At 42.0% G+C, this 19,599-nt stretch overlaps 1 protein-coding gene across 6 annotated transcripts in view; it reads left to right on the top strand.

The window, feature by feature from the left end:
- ZNF423 (zinc finger protein 423) overlaps positions 1-19,599 on the top strand; it is a 234,453-nt gene that overhangs the window by 55,171 nt on the left and 159,683 nt on the right. For 5 of the 6 annotated variants that reach the window (XR_008970512.1, XM_057396537.1, XM_057396534.1 and 2 more), the window contains exon 3: positions 15,568-15,768. Coding sequence is in view for 5 of the 6 variants with exons in the window: in XM_057396537.1 (XP_057252520.1) it covers positions 15,568-15,768 (201 nt within the window). In the remaining variant the exon portion in view is untranslated. Of the gene's footprint in view, positions 1-15,306; positions 15,463-15,567; positions 15,769-19,599 lie in introns of those variants that run through there. The other variant, XM_057396538.1, reaches the window with a different exon arrangement.

Here is a 19,599-nt window from a genome sequence, read left to right on the forward strand (position 1 = left end):
AGAAAAAAGTCCTCCAACAACGGTCTGAAATTTAGATCAGTTGCTCTACCTGCATATTTTTAATCTTCATCTGTTGTGTAAATCCTTAACAGAAAAGAGCATTTGGAGGAGATAAGTGCATGAAAGACAACGGCTCTGCACCACCTGCTTACCCGGAGCCCCCAGACGAAGTGGGGAAGCAGAGCATGGTGTTCACCTCCTTGAGAGGAGGAGCGAGGGTTTCCTTGATTCTTGTTTAACTGAGAGGGTCTTGGGAGCCCTTTGAGCTGGGCATGGTGTGGACGTGTGCTTATTGGTATTATTCAGCTTGGATGGTGGCTATAGATGTCTTATATGACACTAAATTCCCGTGTCCTGATTTTTTTCAGCTAAGTGAACAGAAATGGAGATAGTGTTCGGTTCCATCCACAGAAAAAATAAATAAATAAATCTGAGCACTATTTTTCCTCCAAAGACTTAAATCAGGTGATTTTGCAGTTCATAAAAGTATCATTTTGACACACTGATAAGTTCAGCTTTACTTGATCTCACTTACGTTTTTTGTTAAAAGAAATACGTAACTCAGACTTGAATTAGCCTTCTCCCAAGAAGAGAGCCATTCTTGCTGACATATTAAGAAACAACTGTAGCAACAGAAAGATCACTGCCTTTTTCCTTATTCCAAAGTTTGTTTAAAAGTCCCAAAATCATTTTGTATTGGGCAATTTTGAAGACAGTGTTCTGAATTAAAGTTTTTCTCTGCATAATTTTGGCAATATTAAGAAAGGATGTATTTAGAATGTTGTTATTCTTTCATTGGCAATAGGGAATACTTTAATTTTGCATTGTTGATTTAATCAAGTAGGTTATATTTGTACGGAATGTGTGTCCCATAAGAAATTGAGAAAACTGGAATGTTAATAGTAGTTCCTATCCTGCTCTGCATTTAGCACACAAGTCCAGATGACCATTCATCCTGTTAAATGAAAAAGAAATACTCTGTGTAAAAAGCATTTGGCTTCTCTTCCTTGATCAGGTTAAACAAAATACATTTATTGCCAAATTTCCACAGTAACATCCAGAAAGCATATACAAGATCAGCAGAGTTAGCCAGGTATAATTGAGTGCAGCAGTTGGTCTATAATGCTATTTAAAAACAAGGTTGTGTGGTAAACATGTACTTTTTCTGATCAAGGTGAATTTCAGGCTGAAATCTTGCACAAGTTAGCTAAAAGCCAGGTTACTAAAACGTTTTCTGGACAGAATATTGTAGAAATCCATTTTTTTCTTCATTTTCTTCTTTATATATTGTGTGTGCAGCAGCTGCAGTGTTAAAGACACAAGGAGTCTCACTTTTGCAAACACTCTTTGTATGTCTGGGTTTGTGTTGTGACAAGCAAGGAGAGATGCTTCTGTATAACAGGGTTAAATTATCTTCCATTTTTCACCCTTCCAAAACGCGGTGCTTGGTGTTTATGGTGCTTTGTGTGTGAAACTAAAATAAGAATTGCTATTGCTCTCCCTCCAAATAAAAACTACTGATTTTTTAAAGCTCTTTTATTTACAGAGGTTGTAAACCTGTTGTATTTTAACTGTCTTTATGAGTTGCAAAGAAACCCACAGATACACCACAGGCACTGGAAGCGTGGTGGAGCCATCAGTGAACTATTAAATGAAAAAACACATCATAACAGTTAAGTGATTTTTAGCTTGATACTGTAATGAAATATTTGAAAATCATATTGTTTAATGAACATTGTGGCCAGACTGCATAATTGGCTGAAGATGTAGGAAGTGAAAGGGCTCTAAAACCAGACTCTTATCTGTGACTGCTGTAAATGGGGTGGAAGGGTCCAAAGCAACCCCCTAACCCCTTTTTCTGCATCAGCCACAGGGCTGTGGATGCAATGGCTGTGCCCACCTGAGCTGTGGCGCTTGGCTGTGGAAAAAGCTGTTCCTTAGGATGAAGTTCTCAAGTGTGCGTCTTCCTACTTGTCAGCAACTAAAATGCAGGTTCAATAATTTGAGGAAAAAAAGTTTGGACCAGGCCTCCACAAAGAAATGTGCCTTTTAAAAATTCATAATTTTGTTGTTTTTGCTACTTTTTACCTAGTGCAAAACACACAGGGAATGGGGCTGCTAAAGAGCATATCAACTAAATTAGGGTTAATTAGAAGTTCTCCCAAATAGCTGGTGCTTCATCAGCAACAGAGCAGCATGTAAATAAATCTAATTTCCAACTAAACTCTTCACAAGCTTAATTACAACACCAGCAATATCTCCCCCTAACCCTCCTTTCTTCATTAGTGCGAGCAGGTCATTACGAGCTGTATCTGGTGAGAGTTACCAGGAGCAGTCCAGAGCTGCACCTTTCACAGGTGTCTTTCGAGGCTGAGGGAGAAGTGGAGAAACTTTCAACATATCTGGAAGAGGCCAATTAAGGTAGTTCATAAGAAACTTGAGAAGCAGAAAACACTAATGGAAAGGAGAACACCACCACTGTATTCTGGAGAGATTTCTGTTTATTACATAAAGTATTGCAACCATTTGGATTATTCGCCATCTTAGTTTCTTCTCTGTTTTTACTAATCCGCCTGTAAAAATCCTTACTTAGAGTTTTATCTGTCCTTTTTAAAGTTATTTTGCCATACATGGTCCTCATGGTGGATCTGAGGGCTCTACCAGGTCTGTGGTGCTGTGTACCACACTGCTGTCCTCTGCTCCAACACTTGAGACCTGTGGAATGGGAGGAGTGGCTGAGGGAGACAAGGCTTTGAAGTCATTTTAGCTTTAGCTCTTTTAAATCTCTTTTCACACTTTCTTTACCACATAGGGCTAGAAGAAAGAACGCAGGAAGATGTTAGGAGAAAAAGTGTTATCACTTGCTGCTGAAAGGATCACCATGCTGGACGACTGGTGCAGCTTGCTGCTTCTTCCAGGGATAAATAGCTGAAAACTGCTAGCCAGAAATTAGTTGTTTCAGGGGAAGTACAGACCTGGGTTCAGGTTTCAGCTGGGTGCAGAAGTGCTCTGCTGAGGGCTCATTTAGAGGGATTAATTTATGTCATTTGGTGCTTGATTCATTGTCCTCTGTGATTTTATTTTTCATTTTTTTTCATTTCTAATTCTGTTGAAGCCAGTGCATTCCTTATTACGCAGTGTCACATTTCAGCCGATCCTAAATTAATAAATGAGCAGCAGCAGAGTAGTGTGCAGCACAATTCTAACAGCATGAGCCATGCAGAAATATATTTCACTTAGCTCCAATTTAAATACTCTGCTTTGCTCAATGTAATTATGTGAAATTACTGAATTAACGGCTTTGTCAAGTAAAACGTGTAGGACTTCAGAATTTGGTATTAAGGAAAGAAATTAGAGAAATTTGAGGTACATTATTTTTTGCATGCGGGCTCATTTTAAACACAAACTGAAATTTAACTGAGCCTAAAATCACATCGTGTTTTAAACCGGGGGAAGTGAGAACGAGAACAAAGTGGCAGGAAACTTTGAGTTGTTCTGCTAATTTGGCTTCCTTGGCAGCTTGTATTGACCTCCTCGGTGCATCTGCCAGGCAGGGAGGTGTGTGTTTGTGCAGCAGCACTGGCTGCTGCCATGTGGAAAGTGATGCTTTTTACAGAATGTGATGATCCTGTAATAGCTTGGCCACCTCCAAAATACCCTTCCCATGCTGCGTAATAGGACTTCCTTCTCTCTTCTCTGGTCGAGAATCTTGTTAATCAGTTGTCTTTCTTTCACATTCATTAACTAAATTCTTTAGCTGTGGTCTGAATAGCTGCATGAAGACATGGTGCCCAGGCTGGTGCTGGTTGTGCACACATGTAATGAGACCTGAGGGTAAGCTTGTGAGCCTTACTCTTCTGAACCCATGTAGATGTGTAGGTGTCTAACTCATTAATTTCCAATTTCATGGGGTTTTGATACATTTTTTTCTATAATCTGAGTAGCTACAGCCACTGAGTGGCTATTTGGCTCCTAAAACACTTGGTTTGCCTATTGATGTCCCTCTCAGCTGCAGCTGGAGCCGTTTTCCCAATTTCGCCTCATTTTGCTGGCAGTACCCGGCTTGGAGGTCTCCTGTGCAGCGATGGCATGAGCCTCAGCCAGCAATAACTGGGAGCAGAGGGACATGAGGAATGAGACATGAGATGTGGCTTTTTCCTCAAGTGCATTTGAAGAACCTTTTTTCCAAAGCTAGCCAGATTTGTAGAGAGAAAGTCTGATGATGTCTGGTATTTCATCAGACCCTAAACCCCACAGCCAGGTTATGATCCAGGTCAAACCGTCTATGCCCTGGGTATAAACAGGTGTTTTACTAGAGAAGTTAACTCCACAGACCCGGCCCCACAGAAACCTCTGAGTCTTTAATCACAGTTTTGAAGACTTGCAGGCACAGTTATCACAGAAGCAGGTCCCTTCTATGCTCCTTCAGCCACACATTTGTCATTCCCACTGGAAAACAATCCAGGCAGGTTCTGAGCAAGCAGAGACCCATGAGAGGGTCAGTGGAATAATTACTGCTTTCTCTAATTTGCCGAAGTGTATTTTTCTTCCTGCCCCAGGAAACAAAATACATTTTCCCCTCTTGTTCCATCTTTTCCCTCTATATTGATTGCACCCCTTGGTTCCTGATGGTTTGTAGTGCTGTGGCTCTTTCCCTCTCAGACCTAATGTTTTGGGGTTTTTATTGATACAAAAAGATGAATACAAATACTACCTGTAGGATCCTATAGGCTTGGGTTGTGAAAAGCATTCCTCTTTCAGCATAGTTTTTAAACAAATCCATTTTCTAAGCATGGGGAAAGTGCATTTTGAACAGAAATCTATTCAGGGATGTCAGAGGGTATTCTGTATTGAGACCTTGCTCTGCTTTCCTGTTACATCTCACACCCGTGTGCGTACAGTGGGGACTGTTACACACTGAGAATAGGAATCTTTTGGGGGCCAGAACTTACCTGGAGGAAGGACAATTCAAAGCCCTGGACCTTACAGAGGAACAGTAAACACATTTTCATTTTGAATTAGACAAAGGGCATTCAGACACTGAAATACAGTCACATTTGTCACTTATGGTAAATTACATCATCTGTATTTTTTTCCCTCTTTAAAAATCAACAGGTTTATTTTAATAAAGAGTTCCAGCAGCTGCTATTCTGAGCAGAACCCGTCAATACCTTATTTTTGCATTTGATATGCAGCTGCAATAACAAGCCACATGTGAATTTTATTAAGCCTTCTGAATTTTCTCTCTGTTCAGGGAGCTATAGATTTAAGTTTTACAGATATCTGCTTTTACTTTAAAGTGGGAAAAAAAGTAAGAAAATCATTCCCACCATTTCCTTAGAAGAAAAAAAGGGTTTTGTCATGTCTATGTCCATGAATTAAAATGTGATTAAGATGTCCTATATTAGTTGTGAGTGCGATTCCATGAAGTGCTGGAAGCAGGACACTTGTCGTCAACAGAGACTTGAAAAACAATAAGTTGAGTATTTTAAAAACATTCATATACCTAAATAAACCTGAAATGCTATTTTTGTGCTGAAGATTTACATGGCTGCTATTAGATTACGGTGGGTAGTGTTATTTAACAGTTACATGTCAAAGAGTGAAAGTATGTTTTTAGGAAGAAGTGCACTTCACTTTGAAGTTAATACTTGCTGCATACTAATTTTCTCGTGCATGTAAGTGAATTTTAGATTGGTTTTGATTTGAAGCTCATTATCAGAACTGAAGGTGGCAGTTACTCCCATTCAGATGCACCTTAAGAATATGGAAGTAAACAATAACATCTTGTTTCCAGATGCAGATAATCGGTTGCACAACTATTACATGTCTTGAGTAAGTGGATGAGGTATTTTTGCACAGTGGAGAAGTTTGGGTATCTGTGCGCAAGCACACTATTTGGTTTGAATACTGCAGAGATCTACAAAGCAAATTGTTATTTGACATTGGGAGAAGCGTGAGGTGTTGGTATTGTGAAAAAGCAGTGGTAACTGTTGTCTGTGTGTGGATTTGGAACACTCCTGGTACCAAACGGGCCAGAAGGGAGCCATAATAAAAAGTGAGATGTCCTTTGTAGGATTGTGACTTTCTGCCCTGATGCAGGCTGTGCTTTGTGGGTCAGATGCACACAGGAGAGGTGCTTTTCTCCTATGCTCCACCATCTGCTAATGAACTGTGGGTCCCCCTTGTTTCCACAGCCCACTGTAGCCCACCAAAGCCTTCTCCCTATGTGTAAGCCCATCCTTTTCAAACAGAAGACCCCAGTGTAAAAGAGGGATGCTGCCCTCCTCATGTCCCTGCTGGGGGAATTTGGTGTCTGCTCCCCAGTGGGCACTCTGGGGGGACCGAGATCAGTAACTGGGCAGGGTCTTGCAGTTGGGAACTGCTTTGGTAACTGAACACTTGTCACACTCCTGTCTGCTCTGTGCTCTGCCTTCACTGCATTCTCTAGAAGGCATTTACAGTGATTTTTGTGGTAAGGAAGTGTTTACATCCTGTATTTATACCGTTAAACTGGTTGCCAAACACTGAAGAGCTGATAAACACTATGTGGTGTTACACTATAAAGTACAATCCCACTGCTGCTTGCATGCAAATAAATAACAACAACTTAGCTCTTTTTCTGCTTTTCAGTGTATAAATGCATTTGTCACATAACATAGTTACATGTAAATCATTTTAGTAAAGGCACTAGAAGGGCTGAAACACTACCTGCAGGTACGATTAAGAGGAAATTTTACCGTTTGGTGGTGCTTTTGTGATTTCCCTTTCTCATTTTTTAAAAAAACACTTTTCAAGTGATGTGAAGCTCAATCACTATAGCTGGGTCTCACTTTGTTTTAATTATTTTTAATTTCATGGAGTTATTTTGCCTTTCTAAGGACTGAGGGATTAGCCTACAGGCTTAAAGTTGCTATGAAACATTCATTAAATCTCTTCTTGTCGCTGCTGCAGGCACAGCTATATTTTTGATGTGGCTGGTCAGTTTTTGAGTCCACTATTTTTTGTTACTAGACATAAATTATTAGCAGGTATTTTTAGTGTCATTGGTGAAAGGTTAATGGAAGTCCATAATTTTCAGGTATATCTTCTTGATTAGCTGCTCAGAAATTCCTCAAAAAAGGGGGTGTAAATTGTTCCACACTGAAAACTGGAGACTGAGTCCAATTTGTGCATAAAATGGAAATTGTCTTTCTAATAGACTCTTTGGAAGGTGTGGGGTGGCCTTCAAGGTAATGATTTAAACATAAACTGACCCTTGATGAGGGAGCTGGAGTTCCAGTTTAATGCATTTCTGCAGTTTTCCTTCACCTTTAGTGCCTTCATATTCCACACAAATAATTCCTTCATAACAAGTGCCTTTTCAGAAGATGTATGCTGCTGACAGTTAATATAAAATTATTGCCCCTGAATGCATTTTTGTAATTACTTCCCAGAGAACTGTCTTTGTGTTAGAAGACATTTCACACTTTAGTAACATAAGTGTTTGGGGAGAACATGAGTAATAATTACAAGCAGTCTTTCAGTGAAAATAAACCCCAAAATTATAAAAAAAAGCTAATGTTAAAGTTGGTTAGAGACAGTGAGGAATTTATTTAGCACGTTATGCCTGTCTCTATGTTTTCTAAGTTTAATAACCCTTCAGTAACTAAAAAAAGCAATAAAGAACAGAGATACTGCTTTCTAATTTTTAAGCAATAATGAGACTAAAAACTGATTAAAAGTGACATGCTACTAGAGACAGAATAAAGAAACTTAATCTGAATGCTCCTATAGGAGATTTCTGCTAGAATGGAAAATGAAATGGCTCACAGTTTGATCAATAAAAAAAAAATTAGCAGCATTTAACAGAAGGTTTCTCTTGTACGTTGACTAAAGGATACTATAGAAGTTTTGAAATCCAAGGAAACCAGGGTTCTAGGGCAAGTCTGTGTGTGTGAATGTGATGTAAAAATCATTGACAGAGCAAAGCTGGTGGGTTTCAGGTCAGATGCGAGAGGCTGTGGGGCCAGGACTGCCTGTATAAATGTACACACGATCTGATAGTTACTATGCATATGCCAGCAGTGAGGTTGGGTTTGCATAGAAGTAGGAGAACACAGGGCCACGTCTTCATTTCACTGTAGAAAACAGCAATTATACCATACATACGTATATGTAAATGTATGCATGGTATATCTCCATGCCATGGAGAGGTAACCATATAGAGATACAGGTGGACCGAGGTGAAAGCAAGGCACCATGTGGCAGCAAGTTAAATGCATTATCTGTTCTGATTGTGACTGCTACAGCAAAGGGAGGTGCAATGAGCTGCCAGTTCTCTGCTGTGCGTTCCTGCCAGCTCTTTCCATGCCTTTAAGCCTGAGGTAGACACTCAGGGTTTTCTTACACATTGTAGCTCCTAATTTCAGAAAATTGTACCCTATCAGTGCAGCAAGGTGAACGTTTTTCCTGTGAAATGTTAATGTAAGTGAGTTAACAGAAGGATGCTGAGAGGAGGATGCTGGGGGGTGTGCTGGGCTGTCCTTAACAGTTCTGTGAGCATGGCAGTGCTGGCAGAAGCAGGCAACAGTTCACTAGTTATTACTGGGCATTTAATTTGTAACCCTTTTCCCTTAAAGCATGTGTACAAGCAGATTCAGAAGGAGGTGCAGTACCCTACCAAAACAGCTTTTCTTTGCTAAGTTAAAGAAGACTGGTGAAACTGTCCACCTGTTTAGAAATTAACATGATTTAATACATACCGGCGTGTAATAAGACTCTGTTGGGAAATGTTACTAATGTGCGCTTCTTAAAGCGTCTGTGTTTTCTGTATTTTATTGTTAGCACACTTCACAGAAAGCTGTATTATTGGTATAATCTGTGGGTTTATCCTGTGGGTTATTATCCAGAGAGATAGCTAGCACTGACCATTGTCCTCCTTCCCTTGCCCTTCCAAAAGCAGCCCTCGTAGCCATCACTGCCGCTTGTCAAGAGTCAGACAAATGACAGCTTGGAGAGGCTGCAGCGGCCATAGCCCTAGGAGGGCACGAGGAGGTAACAATATACAATTTTCGTGGTTCAAGGGTAGCCTTATCCTACTGTTCTTCATTACAGTACTGCAGTGAGATCAATTTTATTAAGTTGCAAGTCTTAGGAGGCCACCACCATTAACTACGTGCTGGATCAAATAATTTTTTTGGTATTACAATTGTTTTTCCTCTTCTTGAGGATCTGATGCTCGGAATCTCTCCAGACTGTGAGGAGCGTTGCGTGGCGATTGTCGTCAGGATTGCTTGGCAGCCTGCGCTTCACTCACTCTGCTGTCGTGTAGTCATCCTGTGTCATTTGACGTTGCATGAATATACCATGGTGTTCCATGCACTACCTCTCTGCTTCTTTATTTTGCAGCCAGGCAAATTTTTTGTCTTTTCTCCCATGTGGTTTGATGCAGTGTGAAAGACCTGTGCTGCACTGCATGACTGAGCACCAAACCTACTCGCTTCTGATGCACATAGCAGTGATTCGATGAGCGGAAAGAGCTGCCTTTGATACCTGTCCCAGGCTGGACTGCAGTCTGTGCTCTCTGACCTGGTTTGCTTGTCTAGAGCAGGTTTTTGGCTGCTTTGCACGGGTATGGTCACAGTGGTTACAGCGGCTCACATTAGGGCCCTGGCCCATGGGGAGTTAGCACATATGTACCTGTGTTCGAGATGCAAGTGTTTAAAAAAGACAACTTCTACAATGCTGAATTGCCGCGGAGTAGCGGTACCCAGCAAAGCCAAGACTTTTCATCCTGTGGGGAGATTTCAGCTGAGGTTGGTTTGTATTTTAATTGCTGGAACACTATCAGCTGTTTTGCCTCTGTTCATTCTTCTTTGACCACAAATGACATAGAACTTTGGACTCTTGTGGGTATGACAGTGCTAGAGACAACACCAAAATACAACAAACCACATGAAAGTAGACCTCCCCCACGCTGATTTGGCATTTGACACCAAGTGAGGCATTTACCAAGGAACGTTTAGATTAGGATTTTCCTTTAAGTCATTTGTTTCTTTTGTTCTCACTTCCTAATTACAGATGAAATTTCCTTTCCTTTTGTCTTGCTGGGGAGCTGAGTGGCCACCCTGTGGCCATGGGGCAGGAAGGCTGCACCCCTGGGCAGGTGACTGGGGCTCTGCTGAGTGCCAGGACATGCCAGCACCCGCCATTCCTTCAGCAATTTGCTTTTATTTCCTCAGTGCCATTTACTTTTACTACTTCTCCTGCATCTCTGGAAAATTTCTAGGAATTATCATAGCCCTTTGTGAGCTCATTGATTGTTTTTCCTTTGGACCAGGGCAGAGGAATGAAGAGATGCCTCTTTCCTACTCTCCATTTTACCTTTTTGCCTTCCAGCTCTCAGACCTCGGCAGTGTGTGTGCATGTGTGTGTGCATACTTAGGTAATGATTCAGCATAACTTTGGGCACTCTGTAGATTGCAGCTGGCAAAGCTTCTGTGATAGGAAGTGCTGTCTAGCACTAAATCACTGTATGCCTACTGTAAAGAAACAGCTTTTGTTAGAAGCTCTTCTAGATAGAAGATAGAAACTGGAGGTATTTAAAGCCAGATATGACCTTGCACTAAATAATATGTTCCAAAGAACAATCCTAGATTTAAAGTAAATCCCAGCTTTACAAACTCCTCAGGCTAAAAAAAATTATTAAGAAAAGGTGCAGAAAATTTACTGGCACAAAGACAGAAAGGCTTGCCTGCCCTGTATTGTGCTGATAAGATAAAAAGTTTGGACTGTCCAGATTTGATTCCACAGCAGAAAAAATAAGCTAAGAGGTTTGTTCCTTTTTTAATTTCTCTGGTCCATGTGTTGCATGGTATTACCCATTTCCATGTGTCTCAGTGGATATTGTATGAAGGCATCAGCATCACTTCCAGTGTGGCTCTGACCTTCTTGTTTCTTCAGGCCTGCATGGCTAACTGAAGTCCCCAGAGCAGTTGGTGCTACTGTCGTAGTGGGGCTGGTGCTGTGATCCAGGGCTGAGGCTCTGCCATCGCAGACCCAAGCACAACCCCACCCTGATGGCAGCGCTGTATACCCTGGTCTGAACCAAGTGGAAATCTGCCCCTGACTTCAGTGAGGCCCGAGTTGAACATGGTATTTGTGATCTGTTTTCAAATATTTGGCTTTAGGAGCGCGTTGTTCCTGTAACAGAGCTGTTTTGAACACAGCTCAGAAGGCACTTCTACTGACTGCAACTCTCAAGCTGGCCCTTGGGAATTCACTTTTCCAGCTTTGCCAAGTTTGCCACATTCCTTGGACCACCAGCTCAGGCAGGAACACTCCTGGTTCTTGCTCTGTCCCTTTTGAAATAGTAACTTTCTAGAGCCTAAGCTGTCTTGTACGGAAAAACCAAGAGTCATTAACATTAACTTTAGTGGCAATTAGAATAACATATTCTTGAACGTTAGCCAGATTGTTTAGGTCATAGGGTAAAACATTCTTCTTGTCTAAAAGCCCTGCAGGCCTTGCACTGTGCTACAGGGGAAAAAAGAAAGGGAAAAAAAAAAAAAATAAAAGGGAAGAAAAGCAAATTGCTCCCAACCCAGTTTCCTGACATTTTGGGTAGAGTGAGGTGTACTTTCAAGGCTGATTTCTCAAAATCATATCCTCTCTTACCCGTTAAAGAGAGCTGTTAAATCCAGGTTAATTTAAAAATTACTTGTAACAGTTTTGTGGAATGCAGGGGCATTTTCCCCTCCTCTTTAGAATTACTTAGCCATCTTTTATCCTCAAACATGGTGCCAGCAGCCCCTTCTGCTGGTGCTGCTGGTACCCTCATGCTGTGCACAAACGGGATGTGGTTGGTGGGAGCTGTGTGCCCAAGGTGCTGTGCTGCCTTTGCAGATTCCTTGCAGGTCGGTAGCTGTGATTATTATTTATTTTTCATTTTTAGCTCTCTAGCTAAAAACTACTTAGCACTGAGGTCACTAAAATCCAAGGCCATCTTAAAAATCAGCTGTGTCAGCAAATACACATATCTGTACTTGATGCAGGTAGACACAGCTCTTTCTTTGGAGACTTCAGAAGGTGCCGTTTGCTCTGGCCACCTTTACATGGCAACACACGGATATGTCCCCTCAGCTCTAGGCCCAGCCACCCTACTCCCAATGCCTGTAGCACCTTTGTCTCCTGTGGTGACCCAAAGCTTTTCAGTGATGTGCTGGTGCCTGCAGGCACCCATCCTGTGTGGCTGCATTGGGGTGGGGTGCTCCTGCAGCTCTTGCCAGCAGGCAGATTGCAGGTTAAACTTGTGAACTGCTGCAGCAAAACTCCTCAGAAATGAGTTCTTGAGGAATGCTTGTGGCCTGCTGTCCTCATCAGGGGAACTGAGCTCACCGCGGGAGCAGCTGGGCTGCATTTGAAGCTTTTTCTTGCTGCATGGACCACCCATTCCCGTCACCGCCCTGGTGCTTGCTGGCTGTTTCACTCCCCTGGGCAAGGAGCTAGCATCTCCCTGGGGCCGCCCGCACTCCACTGGCAGCTTATGGTCAAAAGAGTGGAGATGAAGGTCAAAACACCAAGAAACACTGCAGATTTTACTAAGCGGTGTCTGGTTTCTACAAGGCAAGCACCGAGCATGTGGCTGAGCAGAGGAATCTGATGATCGTGTTATTCAAAGGACAGCAACACTGAGGCGTGGCAGACATGTACGGTTTCTACAGTGCACTGGAAACAGGAAAAAAAAATCTCATTTTAAAGCAATGTTGCATTTGCTAAATAATTTATGCAAGATTCGCTGTTGTGTTATTTGACATACAACTCTGTCAAGCAACGTCGCTTTTGAGAAGTTGCCTGGAGGATCAGATTTCCCATTCAACAGGGAATTAAAAAATGTTTCTGGAATTTTGCTTTGCAGTCGGGAATCTATTTTCTTATCTCACATTGTACAATTTATTTTTCCTAAAGCAGTGTGCTAAATTATTTGTTATTGTTGGACTCTGTCGAGCAGCTCTATCTGTGGTGTAGTCACAGAGTGTTGGAGTAAAACCAAGGATGAATTTGTCACAGTGTACTCCGCAGATCAGCTGGTCTTTAGGTCAACTGTCAAAAGACAGATTTTCTGCTAAAAATATTAGTGAATGTCCCGTAAAGCTCCCCAGAATGCCTAAAAACTTTCTTCTTTAGGTTGAGGCAAAGTCAGTTCAGAAGTGCTTCCATGAGATCTTCGCCTGCAGGCACCATGGAAGCAGGTGGCAGTTCTTTAGGTTAGATTTATGTACTTGGACTATTTTTATAGGTTTCCTTCTTCTAGACCCCGCGAGTTAACATTCTGATTTATTAACTATCAAGTCTGCAGGACACACCGGCTTTAAAAAGATGGAATAAGGGGAAATGTTTGTGATTGCAGTCTGGGATGAGAGACTGTATAAAGGTGTGCCAAGTAAATATGACAAAATGTAAGTGATAATTTGAATCCATGCATTAAATGGTATGTGAAGTAAAGCAAAGCTAGCTTAGCTTTAAATATGACTTATTATTTGGTGAAGTAGTAGTAGAAAGTGAACAAGAATTATGTGGGACGTTTCATTGCAATACATTTTTATTTAAGGAAAATTCTATAAAACATGAGGTTCAGCAAGCAGCATTTTATTGAATAAACATAGCACAGATGATGACTTACAATATGGAGTGCTTAATGAGTGATACTTTTTATAACCAAATCCTTAAATTCATTACTGCTGGGTAAGTGGCATATCTGATTTGTTAAGATGAACATTGTATCTAGCCCTTAATGGAAATTTTGTAGTGAAAGGTATGTATAATTTAACAGTAAAAGAACCTGAAAATGTGCAGATCAGTTAATTGCTAAGAGGGATGCTGTGATGCACCACAAACAGGCATTGATTTTTAATATTTCCATTGCAATTCAAAGGGTACATCTTGTTACAAGTGCTCCATGGAAAGCTGCAAAGTGTTTTACATCGGTTGATTTATGTTACCATGCACAGTGCAGAAAATGGTATCAAATGTGCTCTGGCTGGATAGTGGTAGCAGAGTGCTAATGTGTGTCTCTGAACTGCAGTTGTTTGTGGTAGCCAGTTCTCATCTTTAATAGATTCTATTTTTCAGCTTTGTTTCATGTTCTCAGTGTTCGTTGTCCTTAATCTTTTTGGTGCTGATCTAATTTTAGAAACAGTTCATCTGTTTGCTGGCATTTCCTTAATGGCATAAAGCTAAAATGCGTCCTGAACAAACAAGGTGTCATTTCCCTCCTGCCTGGCTGCAGGCACTCTTGGGGTCAGCCAGTGTGTGGTGTGGGACGGTCTCTTTCACAGGAGAACCTGTGGTTCCATCTCCCTTTGCTGTATGACTTCTCAAATGTTCCCATCTTGTACTCAGTGTGTGCGTGCTTGGGGGGCAGGTGAAATGGTGCAGGTGTAGCACCTTTTCATGTGTGGCTGTGTTGCCCAGTTTAGTGGGACATGCTGTGGAAGAGGTGCAGGCATATCCTCCATTCCAGCTGGTCACCAAAGCCTGGGCGGCATGGCCAGGATATCTAATGGACTCTTTTGTTGCTGGGAGGGCAGCAGGGACTTAGAAGGGCTTTTCCACTTCTGCTGCCTCTGGATAACTGCAGTGCTGCATGGATCCATTGGCCACAACCGGCTTCAGGCATGTCTGGGTGTTCTCCATGGCATCCTGGAGTCGCAGGGATATGGCTGCAAACCCATCCCTCATGGCAGACCACTGAGTGCGTGTTGGGATGACTGGCTGTGGCTTGCTGCTCCCACCTCCCACTCCACTGCTAGCAGGGAGCCATCTGCCCTGTGTGCTGCCACCTCCATGGCCCCAGCATGCCTGGCCCCTGCAACGGGGTGGTTCTGGAGCTGCCAGAGAGCTCAGTCTACCTGAACACCAATGCATATGGAAACTTGTGGGTTTGCTGACAGAGATGTTTGCGCTAGTCCACACTGTCACAGACAAAGAGAAAACATATCTGAGAAGCCCAAAGGTCAGATGCGATCCTGTTGGCTCCCGGCTAGGCTGGCACAATCCAAGGCTCATTTGCCCAGCAAAGTGCCTCTCGTTAGTTCAGGGAGCTCTCACATCTTGGGGTAAACGTGTGCTTTGAGGGTCTTCAAATAGAGTGTTTTTTCTTCCTTTCTTGTTGTTATTAATATTGGGCTTGGAGGCAGTGGGGAAAGGAGAGAACTGAGAATTAAAATTCAGCATATGCCTTCTCTTTGTGGGCTGTAATTAATCTTGCCAGTTTTTGAAGCTTTGAGAATCTGGTTAAGTGATAAAACACTAACAACTTTATATGACAGAGAGTTAGAGGCTCCTGCTATACACCCACCAGAGAAGATTAGGAGAGAGTGTTTGCAGGATTCGCACTAAGCAGCAGAGAATACAGTTGAGAATTGTTGCACCGCATGATATAAAACCCACATTAATATAATGAAAGGTGTCGGGAATAATGTGAGAGCGGCTGTAATTAAATGTATCTTAATAAGTGCAACATCCTTCTTAAAGCTCTTATTTTTCAGACCTTTCAAACTTAGAGGATGTTCTTGTTGTTGGCAGGTGGCCTGGGAGGAGAGCTGGAAAGCGAAGCGAAGGACAGCCGGGCCTTGGAAGAGAGGAACAGTGTGACGAGCCAGGAAGAGAGAAATGAGGAAGATGAAGACATGGAGGATGAGTCAATTTACACCTGCGATAACTGTCAGCAGGACTTCGATTCACTGGCAGACCTGACTGAACACAGGGCACACAACTGTCCTGGAGGTAATGTTAAACTAGCTTTACAGTTCTGACAGGTGGTTAGCTGGGTAATTGGACATAGCAACAGCTTGAGGCCTCAAGTGAGATTAAAGAATTAATAATGTAATTTTACAGTTAATGTAATTTTATTGTGGTGCCTTGGGTAGCCTTTGTTCACTCCTTTAATAAAATTAAAATAAAAGCAACAGCTTTCCAATTGGAATCTGTCAGTAATTACGTTAGACAAAAATGTTGTGTTTTTTTTTTAAATGCTGAAAGTTTCAGGCAGGGTATTTTTCCCCTCTCTCTCCAAATGGAGGAAGATTAAAAAAGTTAAATGACTGAAGTGTGCAAAACTCCCAGGAAGAAAGGCCTCTGAACCCCATAAAAGAACATGATGATTTCTGAGATTAAAATCCATTGTGAAAGTTCTGTAATCCCACCCTAAAAATACACCGTTCTCCCTAGGTTATTATTACATTGCCTTTTGAATCTTATGGAAGTGAGGATGGCATCATCCTACACTGATCTTGATTTTACTTTCTGTAAAGTAAGACCACGCTCAAAAGATTGGTGTGAAGAATTGCAACATAGCATGCTTTTACATGGCTGCCTTTCCATGGCCAGACGTAGCAGCAGGTATTCTGCAGAGCATGCTAAGCCGATTTACAGGAGTAGTAAAAAGCTTTGCAGATTTTATCAAAGATTAAACAAAATCTTAGGAGGAGGAACACAGGATATGTTCATATTTATTTAAATCAGACATTCTCATCCTTCACCTTACTGGAATTAAACACTCTGCCTATTCTTCCTCTGCACTCATCTACAGCATTTTTAGGCATTTGCTGTTATGGCTGATGGGCAGGTCTGCAGGTGGAGGGCAGGAGGGTTAGTTTCTTCTCCGATGCAGCAGTATCCCATCCTCTTCCCCTTGAGTGCGTATTCTTCCCCAGCCACTTAATTTGTTTGTTAATCAGTCCATGTTTTCTGCTCTTCTTCTTGGGCATAAGGAAAGTGATGCCCAACAAAGAAAAAATACAGGGAACAGAGTATATCGAGGGAGGAACGGTCAAGAAGGGGCTTGGGCTCAGTCTGACTCCCACCTTGAGAGCACCCTCCCCTATCTCACTCTGGTCTGGAGAGGAGAGAACCTCTTGCTCTGACTCCTGTCTGCTTGCTGGGCAGAAGGACAGAGGGAGGTTGGGGCTTTTCCCCAGCCTGCAGGTGGATAAGAATTGCAGTCCTACACCTGTGTTCAGGGCTCCTTGGTCCCCACTCTCCTTAAAACTCTACATGGGTTGCAAACTTGAAAACGTGTAGAATTGAAAGGAAACTTCTTGCAGGATAATTCCTTGGCCAGCTAACAACCAACTCATACTCTACAGGGTAGTAAGCAAGAAAATGCCATTGAATAGAAGAATCCTTGTTTTGCAAACTGGAAGGTGAGGTGTGCAGCCTGGGTGGACATCGGTCCTTTCCAAAGGAGCAATTACAGGGACAAATCCTTCCTGATGCCATCCTGCATGGGGAGCAGGACAGGCAGAATCCCACTAGGGCAGCTGTGCAGCCACAGGGCATGTCTCCAGCAGCCATCCCTAGGTGGCTGCTGTTCCATCACTTCCCTGTCTCCTGAGTTGCGCTGGTACACCCACTCATGGTGCTGCGGGCAAGCCCCACCAAGAAAAAGGCTGGTTTTAGTCCAGGTGTCTGCTTCGGCTGGTTCACTGTGTGATGCTCCAAACAGCTGTAATGGCACAACTGTAGGAGGGGCACAGGCACTGCTGGTGGGGACTCCAGCAGAGGAAGTAGGGTTATGGCTGATGACCAACAGCATTATGAAGTGGAGCAATTTTTTTCTTAGAGATTCTATTTACATCAATACAGTCAGTGTTTTCACACCTCAGCTTTTATTGTAATGTTCTGTTAGTGAGACTAAGGAAAATATATTACATTTTTTGAGACTTATAAAAATGATCTGTTAGCATTCCCATTGCTATTTTTTGATTGCAGGTAGCAGAAATTGATCCTCTTTTACTCTCTTCACATGTGCTGATGATTTACAAGGACATTTTGTCATAAAAAAGCACCACATAACTATCTGCATATACATGAAATGGGTGCTAATTATCTCCATGTGAGGATACCCTTGTTCTAGAACAAGCATGTCTGTTTTCCATTTAGTTTAATCTAGTGTCCTGAAGTGATTTAAAGTAAATAGGAAGACTGTACTCATATATTCTGGAATGATTGTCTATGAAGACAATCTGGACTATTGCTTGATATTTACATATCCTACCTTTAGGGAATAAAATCTGCAGCACAACTCTGTTAGATCCACCAGTTTGTTCCACAGCTGTGAGAACTGTTGTGGAAAGCATGTCTTTGTTCAGCTTATCTGAAAAGACTTGCACCACCTGGCTGAAAAAACTAAGACTGCATTAGGAAGTGTGGTACATGTAAAGATTTTACCCCACAAAATAAGCTGTTTGACTGTGTCCTTAGTTACCCTGTGCTCCTTTTGCCTATAATGCCTGCCTGATGCATCTGAGGTGGTAATTCAGTGCCTGACCTCTTGGCAAGTCAGGTTTTCATGTCTTAATCTGAAGCAGGGTTTGCAGTCATGTCTACATGGCTCCAGATCAATACAGGTATTATTTGTAGTGATAATACCACCAGGATGATAATACAACGTAACTAATGACTTCCTTTGGGATACTGAAGTTAGGAAGGTATTGTAGCACTGGAGTGTTGCAGGATTACAAGAGATCACTCCAAAGAATAGGATAAACCATCTATTTTACTGGAATCCCTTAGAAATTCATTACGGTGCGCTGAAGTTATAATACAGTTTGAACACAGCTGCTTTGACATGTAAGGAGGCAACAAACAGTAATTTCTCCCCTTGCTTTTTCATGTATTTCAGACTTGTTTCTTTGAGGACAAAACACCACTGAAATCTAGACATCTCTGGTAGCATAAGTGCATGGCATCCCTTTTGATGTCAGTGTAGTAGAGATGTTCTTCTGACAGAATTAGGTGCCTTTTATACCTTTTTCTCATGACTGATGTCTGTGATTGCAGGTTGTAGGTTTCCAGCGTCTACAGGGATCTGAAAAGGGTCTAAATGGGGGCAGCTTGTACTGAAAGAACATCACATTTCCTTACCGGCTCATGTCTTCCCTTGTCTCCCAGCTTGCCCCACAAATGAGCTCTCCTGCAGCAGTCCTGGAAACAGTGCCTGAAACAACTAGTGAGCACTGTAAAAATACTCTGAGAATAAATAAGAACACCTAGTGTATACACTGGATGTGTTAAGCTGTAAAAAACTGAATTAAAACCTCACTGGTATCCAATGTCCCCTTAACTAGAGAAGACTGAGTAATTGCCATTAGCATCATGTGCTGTCTTTTTTACACATTTTTTTGCACACTGCTCTTGCAGTGTAGGTGTAGCATGATGATATCTTATAAAATCAGTGACAAGAGTAAAAGATTGCACATGGATTTACAAATTACTGTGTCCTACAGCCAGCACCAGAGGCTGCACACATCAAGCAGCTATTCTGTGATACGTCACTGTCTGGTGGCTGGTGAGGAGTTGTTTGTTTTCTGATGAAAAGTGGCTAAAAAGTCACAAGATTTGCTGTTTTGCTTGCGTGTTTTAATACACCTGCATTAGTCTGGGGTTAGTGCCAGTATTTTGTTGTGTTATTTTTGCTTCCTCCATCCATGTCACCCCTTTCCTTCTGTGGGTCAGAATAGCTTCATGTAAGTTTTTTTCTGCAGTTTTGCAAGTGAATGTAGAGTGTTTTAAAGCAAATTAGTGCATCAATGAAGTGGACAGAAGTAGGTTTTG

Source organism: Pezoporus wallicus, unplaced genomic scaffold, assembly GCF_028554395.1.
Source record: "Pezoporus wallicus isolate ANWC-B61680 ecotype Strahan unplaced genomic scaffold, APGP_CSIRO_Pwel_v1 contig_3324, whole genome shotgun sequence".
Lineage (NCBI taxonomy): Eukaryota > Metazoa > Chordata > Aves > Psittaciformes > Psittacidae > Pezoporus > Pezoporus wallicus.